This window comes from Pteropus vampyrus, unplaced genomic scaffold, assembly GCF_000151845.1.
Source record: "Pteropus vampyrus isolate Shadow unplaced genomic scaffold, Pvam_2.0 Scaffold48, whole genome shotgun sequence".
NCBI classification, from domain to species: domain Eukaryota; kingdom Metazoa; phylum Chordata; class Mammalia; order Chiroptera; family Pteropodidae; genus Pteropus; species Pteropus vampyrus.
The window spans coordinates 1,180,517-1,196,268 of NW_011888829.1; the positions used below are offsets into that span (position 1 = coordinate 1,180,517).

Here is a 15,752-nt window from a genome sequence, read left to right on the forward strand (position 1 = left end):
GCGATGGGCTCATCCTGCAGATTCCCGGGGTGTCTGTCTAACTCCGGAAACTCATTGTTGACTTTTCTGGTAGCATCTTAGAGGATGCTATATGCTTAACTCTTACTAGTTCCTAGGTGAGTTGCAAGGCTGCTGAGCATAGTAACCCCACACATGGCGCAGGGGCTGAGGCGCACCAGAACCGAAGTGTATTCTCCAGTTAGCACTCGTGGGTGCATCCTGACGTCTCCACACGAATGCTTCAGCCCTCAGGAACCACCACCCACCAAAGAGCAAAGCATTCTGGGCCTGACTCTTCTCACCTATGCCCAGCTTTCAGCCCTGTGTCCCAGCCGAACTCCCACCGGGGCATCTCCACGCCCCCCCTCCCCCGCTTTACAAGCTGATCACTGCTCCAGTGCTGGCGTTCCCCTCCTCCGCCCCGATGTAATGCATGGAATGCCAGCCGCCAGCTGCCAGGCTCTCTCCCTGGGACTTCACTTCCCTCAGCAACACCACCTCTCCTCCCCCACCACCTCCCGCAGGTGCTCAGTCAGGCTGTGCGGCGGGCACACCTGAAGACTCATCTTGAGTATCCCCAGAACCAGAGACTATTCCCTGCTCATTCCTAAGAGACCCCCGACCCTAGTGGTGCCCACCGCCCTTGCAGCAGAGATTGTGAAAAACACTTCAGCCACACTCAAAATAATCCCTTTGCTCCTCCACTGCTGACGTTTAGGGAAAAGCAGCCACTAACTGATTTTTTGCAGAATTGGACCTTTCTTTCTAGTGTTGCGAGAGGCAGTTTTTAAAGAACATTGATGCGGGCTAGAGAGCAAGAGGAACGAGCCGCTCCTCAACAGTGCCCACCTGTCACGTCGTTTCACAGGTGCCAGCCACCCGGCGCCGATGACGACCGGGCATGGACACGTTCGGACCCAGCTGCGGCAGTGCAGCGAGAGTCGGACTCTTTAAGAAACAAGCAAACAAACAGAAATTGCTTGTTAGGAAAAATAGTCAACAGTGGCAGCACCTACATACATGGCCAGCAGGTTACCCAGGTTCGACAGATGATGAGTTGTCATCATTTGTCCCCATGACAATTGAATACGGTTGTCCTTTAGCTCACGGTGTTTCAGTTAACTGAATGAGGTGTAGCTTTCTTTCTGCGACATGTATTCACCCGCCCTATGTCACTGGCTTCGTTTATCATTTTTTAAAAAACTTGTTCCAACTGCCTTCCTCATCCAGTTGGTTCCCAGTCACAGCAGCTGAACTGGGGCCCCTCTGGCCTTGGGGGCTGGGCTCCCTGGCCCTGTGGGGCAGCACAGGGCTTCACGTAGGAGACAAGGCCTGCAAGGGAGGAGGGAGCGAGCAATTACTTTCTCCTAGGGACGAAGTCACGAAACTGCAAAAGGGCAAGAGGCCTTTTCTCTGCATTGCGAGAAAACTTAGACTGTTTTTCTCAACAGAGGCTTCTCACTGTGCCTCTTCATGGCTCCTTTTCTGTCTCTGCGTCTCTGTTACCTGTTCCAGTCTGCAGGCCTCGGCTCTGTGAACTGCCCCCACCCTGAATGCAGAGGTGACCTGTACCTCTTTTGGCCTCGGGTTCTTGAGCTATAAAATTCAAAAGGAGACGAACTCTAGCCCTGAGGTTGCTTCCGAGTCTGAAATTCTGTGATTCTACACCTTGCTTGATCAAAAGTCCTTAAACCACACTCTGAAACGTAAAAAGACTCTTAAACACAGGCGCTGCATTTTCATTCTCTTCTGGGCATTGACTAAATTAGGAGTTTCAAAGGCCAGCGATGTGCAGCACGGGTGACAGCGTCTACTGCCCAGACCGCCACATGATCCACTTCCTTCTCCAAGGAATATTTAGGAACTTATAACATGTGCTATAGAAAGAGATGGGTTTCATGCAAAAGGCTCCATTCAGAGAATTCCTTCTTAAGGTGTGCTTTAAGGGACTCCCTGTAGTCACTTGGAAATGAAAGCCAACATCCCAGTTAGACATACTGGTTAGACATATAACATAGCAAAGTTCCCACTCGACCATCACTCTCCACCCGCACCCCACCCCCGCTCAGTTCACTGGTCCAAATCATTGGTTTCAAACCCTTTTTACCACAGTCCACAATGAGACGTACATTTTACATTCAGACCCAATACCTATACACAGATCAGTATTTACAACGGAAAAAGTGCAACTTTTATTTTCTATTCTATTCTCTTGTTGTTTTTAATACTAATTACAACCCAATAAAAATATTTCAGGGCCCTCTAACATGAGTTGCAAACTAGTCTGAAAAAAACCTGCTTTAGTCACAACTATCCTTTATATTTTAACCTCCTTGTAGTTTTCGGAGTCGCGACCTCACAAGTATAGTACGTGAGCAGGTCAGCTTCTTAGACGGGCCACACACAAACACAGCTGAGTCTTAAAATCAAAAAACTTTAGAACAAAGTATATGCTACACATTCGGTGATCTATAGATCAAGGAAGTTAACCCACAAATTCTAAGCAATTCACTAGAAGCGTTAACACTCCTGAGTAACTGGGAGGAAGGCACTGCCTTAGGAAAAAAGTTTCTCTGCTTTGGGAGAAGATCCTTTGAAAGACAGAATTCACTTCACCCCATGATGGTGGCCGAATTATTGATATCGCTCTCCTTAGTATAAGGCTTAACTAAATGTTCCTGGCTCATTCTCACTCAGCTAACAAAGAAGATAGTATAGTGATAGGAACAAAATCTTGGGGTAGCATCTTTGTCCTCTGTTATCATTTGAAAGAAAAGACAAGGGCTAAATATGGATGAAACATGGATGCTGTGCTACTAAGCAGTGTTTCCTGATGCCAGTGACTATTAAGAGAATGATCGTTTGCAAAGACGGGGGACAGGAAGGTTAGGAGATTCACACTGACAAACGAGCAAGATGCAGCATTACCCTTATTAGGTTTGGGGGCCCCAAATGTGGATGGGATGGAAGGGAGAACTAAGGTACGTTTTAAGGATGTTTCCGGGGGTGCTAGATTCACAGGAACTCGCTTGGAAGCTAAGTGAATTTTTTTTATTTTGGTAAAATATATGTAACATAAAACTGACCATTTTAATCATTTTTAAGCATGCAATTCAGTGGCATTAAGTACATTCAGAGTGTTTGCAACCATCGGTGCTTTCCATTTCTAGAACCTTTTCATCATCTTAGACTGAAACTCAGTACCCGTTAAGCAGCAGCCCCCCATTCTCCCTTCCCCCAGTCCCCAGTAACCCCAATTCTACTTCGTCTCCATGGAAATGCCTATTCTAAGTCCTCAGGTAAGTGGGATCATACAATATTTGTCTTTTTCTGTCTGGCTTATTTCACTTGCTGGCCGGTATCTTCTAATCCACCTTTTTTCTCCTTAAAGAAGCCAGCACTAAGTGATTTTTCTTTTAATGGGCTCAGGAAAATGTTATGACTATGAGATTATAGGTGCCTGACATCAGGGGGACAGGAAAGGAGCTTTCATCTGTCGAGAACTCAGCTTCCTTGCAACTTTGCAGAGCATAGCTGAGACAAACGCAACATTCGAAAGGCGTCTTCACGGGTGAAATGCTGGTTACAGGGCCCACACCCTGCAGAGGACGCAGTACCTCACAGGAGAAGCCACCGGACCCTCACAGGGCGCAGAACCTACCAGCCCCTCACCAGACCGTGCTTTATGCTGATACTGCACATACTTCTAAAAAGCTTCCCGCAGCATTTTAGAAGCAGCACATTTAAATGACAGGGGAACTGCTATAAGCCTGCAGGCTCACTACCAATACAGAACGCTTACCGGGAAGGAGAGAAAGTCAGCTGTCACTCGGAAGGCCGTCATCACTGCCTTTCCTCACTGTACGGCTGACATTCCAAACAGTAAGCCCAGAAAACCGAGTAAACAGTAAACAGTAAACCGAGCGTGAATGCAGGCAGCCTGCAAAGCATTGTGGGGAGTGATTAGCAAGGCTCAGTGCTTGCCAACAAAAGGCTATGTTATGATCATTATTCTTTAAGAGAGACTCCCAATATTTTTCCACCGTTGGTATTTCTTTAAGTTTCGAATTCTGGGTAAGGGGTAACTGTACACGAGTTTCACTTTTTACAAAACAGCCATTTGGGCTTGACTGCTGCCGTGTGAATACCAAGAAAGTTATCCTGTTGTCCCCGATTGCACCCAGGTGCTCATGCTTGATTGGGAGGATGTATGGAAGAGAACAAAGGAAAAGGTAGCGTTAGACTCTAAAGCCTCTTCAACAAGACAGTGAGCATCCTTGAGGCTTTAGTTGGTATGGTTTGGTTTCGAAGGGGGTGTGGGGAAGTGGGGAGAAAGTGAATGATTTCATCCAAACTTTATAAAAATGTAGCTTACATGTGAAGGCCCACTTGTAAGAATTAGCTCGGGCATTAAATTTGTCCCTCTCCCCACATCTCAAAACCTCACAGAGGCTGCGTGTGCCTGATATACCCCGTGTCAGGACTGGGTTCCATGACATGCCTAATATGCACCCGACACCTTTTCTGATCAATGTGCCTTTGGGCTGGAGCGCAGACACTTCTCTCCAGCCTCCTCCATGGAGGCCGCGCACCCCGTGAGCCTGGGCAGGCCCCATTTTCCACACCCCGCCTGACTCTGCCCCTTTTCTCCTTCTCTCCCTGGCTGCAGCACGCTGTCCAAGTGCTGCCACGCGATGGTGGCGGTCATCTACCCCTTCACCTGGCAGCACACCTACATCCCCGTGCTGCCCCCGGCTATGATCGACATCGTATGCTCGCCAACCCCCTTCCTAATCGGGCTGCTCACCAGCTCCCTGCCGCTGCTCAGGGAGCTGCCACTGGAAGAGGTGAGCTCCTGGGATGTTCCTGTCCCCTTCCCATGGGGGGGGGGCGCAGAGGGCAGAGGGGAGGTGTTGGCTAAGGCTGTGTGACGAGCAGTGTCAGCTTTGTCTATGAGATAGCCACCCCCCGCCCCAGTCTGCCTCAGTAGATCCCTGGTGACAGCAAACTCTGTTTTCCCTCTAAATAAACCTACTGGCATGAATACCCACTGAGAAGGGCAACAATCAGCAACTTAATGAATGTTAAAACACTTTATCCATAAGTAGCCATCCATCCTATCCTGCTTTCTCTCCCACCCCCCAAGTTAGGGCAGAAAGCACACGGAAGCTAATGATAATTTATATTTAGACTGATAAACTTGACGAAGACTGTGCTCCTACAAATAGGTTCTTTTTCATATCAGTTAAAAAGACAACAACCAGAATGTTTTTAATGATCGAGTTCCGGGTTCGGGGGTTTACATCCAAGTGGGAAAGTTTTCCGTGGCATGTCTGTGGTTATTTAGTCCCAGCTCCTTCCTCTAAATAATCTCTGTCCCCATGCACTGAGAACTTCCAGTAGTCAGAGAGGGAACCTTAGGGGACAGACCGATGCCTCTCACTCCTGAACCGCTGGGGGAACACCTGGCCTTGAAATTCAACCCAGGCCCCCAGAGGTGGCTTCTCTAAATGCCCAGGTAGTCCTAAATCTCGTTAAATAATAACCAGCAGACTCAGGTCTTCAAGTATGGGTTTGTGAACTGCAAGGAGTTTGTCTGGGTACCTTGCGATCCCTAAAATGGCTCACTTTGGTCCCAGAGGGAAGGAGAGAATGAAGGAGAAAGAGCCCTCAGCTCCTGGGCAGGGTCTCTAGGGTGCGTAGAGCTCACGTTCCCAGCTCTTGGTAGAAACATGGTGGCCTTCCAGGCCCCTGCTCTTCCTCCGTCATAGCCAGTGGCCAACGCCGAGGCCTGAGTGAGAGTCTTGCTTCCAGGGGCCTTCGAGCAAAGGCCTGGCCCTTGTGTTGCCCTGCTGGTGAGTGCCTCCCTCGCCTCACCCTGGTTCTGGCCAGGTGAGGCTTTTAGCCCCGCTCTGGGGGGAGGGGGTACAAGAGGAGGCTTTATCCCAAAAGCCTTGGCTGATGAAAGCTTGATTGATTTACTCTGCAGTCGGATCCACTCCTCTGGGTTTCTCCCCTCCCATCCCATTAAGAGAAACAAGATCCAGTGGGTGTCTGGGAGGAAGGAGGGCAAACCCCTGGGTGGGGCGTGACAGAGTCCAATGCAATAGGAACCAGTGAGAGGCTCTAGCCTCCTCACCCAGCTCAGTAACCCCTGCTCTGGAAAAACAGCCCGAGGGTCCGCCTTAGCCTGGCTGGGAACAGGGCAAGGAGTCCAGCCTGCGGTTTCGGTGTTGAAAGCATGCAATTCAGGAAAGCCCTTGCCCCCCATCTGCCCTCTTCATCATTTGTGGCTACAGTGGCAATATCAGGAAACCACGAAAGGCCCACTCCACCCCCACCCCAGCTGCCTCTCTGGGTGCCAAGAAGAAGAAGGCTAAGAGCCCATCACTACATCCTGGAAGTCCTGATGACAGTAATAGTGCCTTTTCCTCATCCCACAGGTCCTTGTGGTCGACCTTGTCAACAACCGGTTCCTCAGACAGGTGAGTGAGAAGGCCGGCTTCACTGCTCCAACCAGCTACTCTCTCTGTTTCACCTCTGGTGTCTGCGGCTCAGGCTTCTGGCCCCAGAAAGGCTCCTTGGTGGGCCTGGGATTTCAAAACAGGCTGGCAGGATGGGATGACCCACGGCCAGGGCTGGACCGAGGATAAGACAGAAGGCTGGGCCAAACAGGATGGGTCTGGCAGAGGGCTGATCCCCACGTGTTGTGTCACACAGTGGTTTCCTGGCCATTAGAATCTTTGTGTAGGTTGTAACCATAGATGCTTGTCTTTTTCAACATGCTTTTAAAGAATATTTTGATAACAAAGTTTAGGATATAATATTAAGTGGAAAAATCAAGGTGCAAAATTTACGTACATTATTTCACTGACCTCGTTTTTTTTAAAATGAGAGGGAAAGAGAAAGAAAAAATATTTATATATACGCCTCTAAAAGAAGATTGAAAGAAAAACTCACCAAAACATTAATGCCGGTTGTCTTGGGTGGCAGACTGAAAGGGAGAGAGATTATGAGTGCTTTTAAACTGTTCTAATACCGTCATGTATTTTCTGTAATGATCATAAACTACTTTCATTACTAGAGAAAGTAATACACAACTGTTTCCTTATTATCATTTGCCAGAGAGGTCTAATTCCTATCAGATCTTGTAAAAAATCATTACAGAAAGGCGTTTGGGGCATTCCTTTGGATCGCTCTGTCATGTCGATGCCATTTTTATCGTGGGTCCCATCCACTTTCACTTCCCAGAATTCCTCAGGTTGGGCCCTTCCTGCTCTGAGGCCCAGCTCACAGAGCCAGCTTCGGGTCACAGATCGTCTGCCCTGGCCAGAGCCCCCTGCTTAGCACTAGCCACCCTGCAGAGCGGGGGCAGTGGGAAACATTTATTGAGTAGCCACTAAGTGCCAGGCACTTTCACAAGGTAATCGTATTGCATTTAATATGTCCTCCCAGCTTTATCGAGATATTATTTATATATAACAGACGTAAGCTTAAGGTGTACAACGTGTTGGCGTGATACAGCTGTACTCTGAGCAGTGAGTACCACAGGAAGGTTAGTTACCACTGCCATCGCCTCTGGGTGTGTGGTGATAACACCAAGATCTGCTCTCTCAGTAACTTTCAGGTGTACAGCACAGTATTGTTAGCTTTAGTCACCACACCGTGCTGCACATTAGGTCCCCAGAACTTACTCATCTTAAAGCTGGTACAAAGTTGATACCCTTTGACCAACATCTCCCCATTTCTAAAATGAGTTTGACTTTTTTAGATTCCAAATATAAATGAGGACATATAGTATTTGTCTTTATCTAATCAATTTAATCAATTTTTCTTAGCATAATGCCCTCCAGGTTCATCCATATTGTCACAAAAGGCAGGATTTCCTTCTTTTTATGGCTAAGTAATATTCCAGTGTGTATATGCATATCACATTTTCTTATCCATTCATCCATCAGTGGACACTTGAGTTGTTTCCATATCTTGGCTATTGTAAATAATGTTTCAGTGAATATTGGGTTGCAGATATCTCTTCAAGATAGTGATTTATTTCCTTTGGATAAATACCCAGAAGTGGGATTGCTGGATCATATGGTGGCTCTGTTTTTAATTTTTCGAGGAACCACCACACCGTTTTTCTTACTGGCTGCACCAATTTACATTCCCACCAAGAGTACACCTCACCAACGCTTGTTATTTTGTCTTTTTGATAATAGCCATTCTAACAGGTGTGAAGTGATGTATCTTGTGATTTCGATTTGCATTTCTCTGATGATTAGTGATATTGGACATCTTTCCATGTATCTGTTGGCCACTTAGATATCTTCTTTGGAAAAATGTCTATTCAAGTCCTTTTTGCAGTTTTTAATCAGATTGTTTGTTGTTGTTGTTTTGCTGTTGAGTTGTATGAGTCTCCTATATATTTTGGCTATTAACCTCTTATAAGATAGATGGTTTGCAAATATTTTTTCTCCCATTCCATAGGTTGCCGTTTCATTTTGCTGATTGTGCAGAAACTTTTTAGTTTGATAATAGTACCACTTGTTTATTGTTGCTTCTGATGCTTGAACTTTTGGCATCATATCCAAAAAATCATTGCCAGACCAATGCCAAGGAGCTTTTTCCCTATGCTTTCTTCCAGTAGTTTTATAGCTTCTGATCTTACATTTACATTTTTATCTATTTCAAGTTAATTTATGTGAGTGGTGTAAGATAGGGATCCAATTTCATTCCTTTACATGTGAATACCCAGTTTTCCCAAGACCATTTGTTAAAAAGACCATGCTTTCCCAATGGAGGATTCTTGTCTCCCTTGTTGAAAACTGTTAGCTGACTGTATATGTGTGGATTTATTTCTGGACTGTTAATTCTGTTTCATTGGTTTGTGTGTCTGTTTTTATGCCAATACCATACTGTTGTTTTTTTGTTTGTTTTTTTGTTTTTTTTGTTTTTAGACGAGGCAATTCTTGGTTGACCTCACAGATTGCAAGGACCTGGTCAGCTTACGATCCCTTATTTTTTTTATTTTTTATGCCTACAGAACCCAGTCTTCCTAGGTGGTCTCCCATCCAAGTACTAACCAGGGCCAACCCTGCTTAGCTTCTGAGATCAGATAGGATCGGGCTTGTTCAGGGTGGCACGGCCATAGACAGTACCATATTGTTTTGACAACAATAGTTTTATAATTAAGTTTGAAATCAGGAATTGCGATGCTTCCAACTTTGTTCTTCTTTCTCAAGATTGCTTTGGCTATTTGGAGTCTTTCATAGTTCTGTATGAATTTTAGGATTGTTTTCTTTATTTCAGTGAAAGATGCCGTAGGAATTTTGATAAGGATTGCTTTGAATCTGTAGCTCTCTTTGGGTAGTGTGGACATTTTAACGATAATAATTCTTCCAATCAATGAACACAGAACATCTTCAAAGTTATTTGTGTCTTCGATTTCTTTCATCAGTTATTTATATATATATCTTTTATATTGCATTTAATCGTCATAATGAGGTATAGATCTTGATTAGTAGCGCATTTTACAAACGGGGAGGCTGAGGCTCACACACCTTATAAAAAGTGGAATCAAGATTCAAACCTCGGACCTCTGACTCTAAGTCGTGTCTCTTCCACTAAACCGAGGACCGCACCAGGCCCTCCCCGCGATGCGGTGCGTGCTCCCGGCCAGAAGCCCGAGGGCAGCTGCCCGCCTGTTTTTGCTTTACAGATGGACGACGAGGACTCCATTCTGCCCCGGAAGCTTCAGGTGGCCCTGGAACACATTCTGGAACACAGGAATGACCTGGCCGGTGACCAGGATGAAGGGGCCCCGGACTGCAAGCATGGTAATGCCCGGCCACCTCCCAGACTGCATCTCCCTCTTCTGTTATATGAGTCAGGGACAAGCGGACAGTGGCCGGCCACTCTCCTTGGCTTTGGGTTAAGCAGGAAAATGGGCAAGACAGGTGTGCTGTGCAAGGAGAGAAACCGGGTGCTCAGCCCGTTTACCTGGATCCCATTCTGACAGTGAACTGTGGGAAAAGTTTCTCTCAACCCTCTTTTGGCCCTAAAATATCTGGAGGGAAAGAAATGGTTTAATAACTTGGGGTAACCTTTTGATGGGTCGTTTCAGTCTGCCGTGGAGAGAGCTAGCAGTCACTTGGGTTGCTGATTGGCTGGCCTCGGGCGCTGCCCTCACCCGCTGGCCCTCCCTCCCCCACTTTGCTCAGGCCCTGAGTCCAGCCCCCTGAACGAGGTGGTGTCTGAGGCCTTTGTCCGCTTCTTCGTGGAGACCGTGGGCCACTACTCCCTGTTCCTGGCGGGCGAGCGCGAGGAGAGGACCCTGCAGCGGGAGGCCTTCCGCAAAGCCGTCTCCTCCAAGAGCCTCCGCCGCTTCCTGGAGGTCTTCATGGAGACTCAGATGTTCCGGGGCTTCGCCCAGGAGCGGGAGCTGCGCCGGCAGGACGCCAGAGGTGGGGGCCCCTCCACGGGTGCGGGGACAGCTGGACAGGCCCAGCCCGCAGCGGCTGCTGAGCCAGAGGACGGTGCCGGGGTCCAGGCGCGGACGGGAGCGGCTCTGCGGCCTCCTGTGAAAATGTTTGTTCTTGTCCCTCTGAGCTGCTGAAAACTGCCCCACGCCTGTCCCCTCAGGCTGTCTCTGTCCCCTCCACTAGCCCGGTTCCATGGCACGGTCTCCTTCTGTGCCATTCTTTCTAACTCAATGACACTTTCATGGACACCTTGTCCTCCCTCTCTCTCGGCCTCCCCTGTCTTTACCTCAGGCCTCCTCTCATCCCTCTGCCCTCCTTTCCTGCCTCTCTCCGCCACGGGTGCCAGGCAGGCAGGAGCTGGCTGGGACAGGGTGGTGGAGGACAGGGTGGCCCCGTGTCACTCCACCCCCCCCACCCCCGTGCCTGCTGCCGCCCAGCGGGGCTGCACAGGGGAGGTGGGACAGCAGTGTCTCTCCCGCACCTGGGAGATTGCCGGCCATCCCCGGTCATCGTCGCCCTCCCTCACTCTCCTCTCAGAGTTCCTTTCCCTCCTGCCTTCTCCGTCCCTGTCCCTGTCTGCTGGGTTCCATCACACTGCTAGGGATGGAAGATGGGGAGGTGCGAGAAAAGAGGGTGACGTCTTCCTATCTATCTCTTTCTTACATCATCTTAAGCCCCTTGGGAACCTAAAACCTGGAAATGTCGGTAGAGGCTGTCACAGATGGGTTAGACCTGCGTAGGGGAGAGATGTTGACTCCAGGGAGTGGCCCCAGGGAACAGCTGTCCTCTGGTGCCGTGATTCCAGAGACTAAGTTAAGGCACCAAACCATCCCCAGAGCTCCTCGCAAAGTAAAGGCAGAGGCTGTCCATGCGTCAGGCACTTCTGATGAGTGGCATCTGGAGACACGAGAGGAAAATTGATCAGAGGGTGTGAGTCACTCACGCCTGATGAAAGGATCCTTTTAAATAAAAGACCTGCTGAGTACACATAAATATCCGTCTACAGATCACAGTTTCATAGAGAGGTCGAGACATAAAAGCTTAAAAGCAGCATGGAAGGAGCCCTCTGTCCACTTTCAGATCAGTGAGAAATGAAAACAGAGTGCCCGAGGCTCAGCCCCCAGGGCCGAGAGCTGAGGGCACCTCAGAGGCCCAGCCTTCCTGAGCTCACAGGTGGCAGATTCCCAGGGAGCTACACCCCATGACCAGGGACCCTCTCGCAGCAGAACCCGAGGAAAAGGCCAACTCCGGGAGCTCCTGAGAGCGAGACTCTCTGCTCTGCTTCATCCTTGAAACCGCACGCCTGGCACCGTGTAGACACTTGGAAGATGTTTGCTAAATAGAAACAGGATTTCACGGAGGAGCTGGCTCTACAGCTTTCCAAAGACAGTTATTACACAAGGTTGGGCAATTATAAGAGTAATGAAAACTCTTATAAACCTCATGATTTAGAACATGTTTATAGGAACAGCTGGTCTCAGCAGTAAGATTTCTCTTTCTGCGCGGTAAGGAAATGGTTATATTTAGAAGTGCCTCGAGGAAGGACTAAAATGGCTGGGACTTCTCTTGTCAACAGGTCTGTTTGAGGTCCGAGCCCAAGAGTACCTGGAAACCCTCCCCAGTGGAGAGCACAGCGGTGTCAACAGGTTCCTGAAGGGACTAGGTAAGGCTTAGGGGCTTCGGTCCTCATCCCCATCGGTAAAGCGGCTCCTTCCGCTGGAGGCTGGGCCTCCGCAGAGCTCTCCAGCCTCGGCCTAACTCAGCATTTTGATCTTCTGTTCTAATCTGACCCCAAAGTATGAACAAAGGACATGAATGGCCCCCTCCCAGCTTTCCTGGCCGCTAGGCCGTCTTTCCACCTCCTTCACTGCCATGCCCCACACTCCTAAGTCTTCTGGGGAATCGAGCTTAGGAAGCGTGGTGAAGGCTGTCTGGCAGTGGAGACCGGGCCCAGCCTCTGAATGCCCCCCGAACAGTGGGAACGTAAGAATGAGAAGGACCACGGTTTAATCAGTAAAAAGGAAAAGGGAGGATGAGGAAGAAGAAGTCTGAAAAGAGGAAGGAGGGCGAGGCCCCGCCGGGAAGGACCGCACAGGGCCTGTGGGGGCCTGCCCGTCCCTCACGCAGGACGGACAGGTGGCCGCTTGGGACGGGGCCGCCTACCCACCTGCTGGGAGTTTTCTCCTCACGTGGCTTCTCAAGGACACATAACACGCAGCCCTTCCTGTGTCACCTTTTCAGAAGCAGTGTCTACAGTGCTGACATTGCTCTGTTTTTAAACTCCCCAAGTCTGAGGAGGGTCCCTTTCCATTGGGGCAGCATGGGAGGCCACAGCTGCCCTCACTGCAGGCGGGGTGAGAAGGGCAGGATTTAACTCAGCCCCCTTTGTCTGCCTGCCGAAATGGTCTCACTTTCTTTTTCCAGGCAATAAAATGAAGTTTCTCCACAAGAAATAACCCTCAGCCCAGCCCCAAAGGCAAACTTCCTCCTGCAGCAACCGCCATGTTTTGAAAACAGGCCTGGTGATGTTTCGGAAACGTTGGGTCCTCAGGTGTTGCAGGTGCTGGGGAGAGGCCGGGATGGTTTCCGGCTGCCACTGGGTTGTCCCCGTCCCCAGATTGCCAGAACCGTGCCACTGCTTCAGGACAGCACTGGACAGGGGACCTGAGACCACGCGTGTCGCCAACATTCAGATGGATGGCTTTGGTTGTTTTTGGACTTTTTGGTTTTTTTTTAATCTTAGATATTAAAAAAAAAAGAAAGGTGTTTGGGTTTTCCTTTTATTATGCTAGGGCTAAGAAAACTCTGTCCTGCCCTACGTCATCTCCCTGGCCCATCCTGCCTTGCCGCTCGGGAAGAGAGGACGAGACGGAGCAGCGACCAGGGACAAATGCCTGCGTTGGGGAGGAGGGCTGTGGTGACACCTACAGACACTCAGATCCCGAGTCCTCTGGGGAGAGACGGGCCCTCTGAAGAGCTGAGGAGTCGGAACTGGGCTCCAGGGATTTGGCTTCCGGCATGAGTGGTGCTTCCAGAGTGGCCAGTGATGCCACCTGGTGGCCGAGGCCGCTGCTGTGGCACCGCTGAGTCTTCTCTCAAACGGACCTGACTTCTCGATGGCCTCTTTTCCCTTAGAAGCCATCGGAACGTCCACGGCAAGCCATCCATGACTTTTGAGGTACACACACAAAGAGGAAATCGTAAGATCTGTTAGCGGCATATTCTTAGGGTCCTGAAGTGTAGATCGCAACGTGTCACCTTAAAACACATGAGCCGTGGCTTTGACCCTGTTCCCATTTATACCTAGGAAATCTTCCCTTCTCATTGTCAGGGCCCAGATCAGCATCAATGAAATGGCACATGGAAAATCGGAAGGACTTTTGTTATTGGCGTTAACGAAAGGGAGCATCGAAAGGCGGGGGCAGCTTCGCCAGACTCTGCAGCTGGCCGCCTCTGGACCCGAAGCAGGGAGGCGAAGCAGGAAGGTGCAGGAGAAGGCTGCGTTCTGAGCGCTCCCCTGCGAGGGACCCAGCAGGGAGGCAAGAGAGCTGTGGGCAGCACAGGCCGGTCCCTAGAACAGCACTCAGGGCCACTGCACATCCACCGGTGCGTCCCCTCTGGATGGCGCCAGCAACCGTGATACAGACACATGACGGGGATGTGCTCTGGCCACGGCAAAGGCCCAGGGGCCCATGCTGCCCAGCAGAGGTTCTTAGCCGTGGGGAGTTGGGAGCCAGGGGTCTTCTGAGGAAGAGAAAAATGAGGAGGTCGACCTGTCATTCCGCATTAAGAGTTCTTACCTGGAGTCATGGGCCACTTCTCCCCGGATTGTATCCAAGATTTGGCGTGTCCATCCATCTTTCAGGGAAGAGAATCCACAGTTTACATCAGGTTCTCAGTTCCAAGGGCCCCATAACTGGTAGGAACCAGGCTATGCATAACAATCAGCCTGGGTTAGTGCGGATGGGGATTGAGGGGCAGACGGAATGAGAATCTCCACATGCAGGAGCTCAGGGATTTTTACCCAACGAGCTCCTCAGATTAGTTAACTTTATTAATACCAATATTCTGTCCAGAGATACTCACTTTTAATATTTTGGAATATACGTTCTTTTCTAACTTATTTCATATTATATTGTTTACTCAACATCTCCAAGTGAATAAATATGTCTTTATCAATGTCTAATACTTGTCTAATATTCTATTTTATAGATATACTAAAAGCTATTTTACCAATCCTCTACTCTTCGAGCAGGATATTTTCAGTTTTTACTATAAAGAGCATTGAGAAAAACATCTTTGTACGAGTATCTTAGCACATTTGCCCTATTTTCATTTCATTTTTGCTTGGAGTAAAACATACATACAGAAAAGTGCCCGGATCATGCGTATACAGGCTGACAAACCTTCACAGATGACCACGTCCGCGCCACCAGCACCCGGGTTGAGAAGCCGATCGTCATGGGACCCCGGACGCCAGCCTCTGCTGCCACCTTCCCGGCATTCATCCCTCCCATCTACATGGGCAGATGTTTAAATCACCTACCAAGTTGTCTACAACTTGCCAAGTGGTAAACAGGCTGGGGAGGGTCAGAGGCAAGAGAAAAAAGTAGAATCATGATCCCTGCTGACAGCCTAGGGCAGATTCTGGGTGGACAGTGCTGTTTGGCTTGAGAGAGCATGGCCGTTAAGCATGGGTGTGCTCGACCCGGTCACCGCAGCTCGGCCTTTCTGTCTTAGCTCACAGCAACCATCTGTCCAAGGACCAAGTCCTCTGATTCCAATCAAAGCACACATTTTCCATGAAGAATGTGTACGTGTTTAGAAGCATTCATTACTGTGTTTCACGGCGAAGCACGTGGTCATGAAAAATAGTTGGAGAGGGATTGTCGGGTGGACTTCAGCGCTGTGGACAATTGGGACGCTGGTGGGCGAGGGAAGGGGAAATGTGAGTGGGTGCATCTGAGGGAGGAGGCAGCCTTCACCCCTGCTGGGAAGAGGAAAACGAATTCTTAGAAATGATCACGAAGACCTCGTACCACTCAGACTAAGAATAATGATATCAGCCGCCACTTCCTGGCCGTTGCTTTTTGCCCATCACTATGTTGAGTTCGTCACGTGCGTTATCTGATCGCCAGAATGTAAGCCTCACAAGGGATGGTGTCCATCACGTCCACTGCTGAATTCCCAGAGCCTAAAGCCAGCGCCTGGCACAGAGCAGGCTCTTCCTGAAACGTTGGCCGAGCGAAGCAACAATTCCCACAAGAGGGCTAC

At 49.3% G+C, this 15,752-nt stretch overlaps 1 protein-coding gene and 1 pseudogene across 1 annotated transcript in view; one reads left to right on the top strand and one right to left on the bottom strand.

The window, feature by feature from the left end:
* DENND2A (DENN domain containing 2A) overlaps nucleotides 1-14,664 on the top strand; it is a 94,595-nt gene extending 79,931 nt beyond the window's left edge. The window contains exons 13-18 of the mRNA XM_023530265.1: nucleotides 4,670-4,847; nucleotides 6,444-6,485; nucleotides 9,716-9,833; nucleotides 10,218-10,460; nucleotides 12,055-12,141; nucleotides 12,903-14,664. Of these exons, the coding sequence (XP_023386033.1) occupies nucleotides 4,670-4,847; nucleotides 6,444-6,485; nucleotides 9,716-9,833; nucleotides 10,218-10,460; nucleotides 12,055-12,141; nucleotides 12,903-12,934 (700 nt within the window). The 3' untranslated portion in view covers nucleotides 12,935-14,664. The remainder of the gene's footprint in view (nucleotides 1-4,669; nucleotides 4,848-6,443; nucleotides 6,486-9,715; nucleotides 9,834-10,217; nucleotides 10,461-12,054; nucleotides 12,142-12,902) is intronic.
* Nucleotides 9,032-9,150, bottom strand: LOC111739268 (annotated as a pseudogene).
* Nucleotides 14,665-15,752: the final 1,088 nt, after the last annotated feature.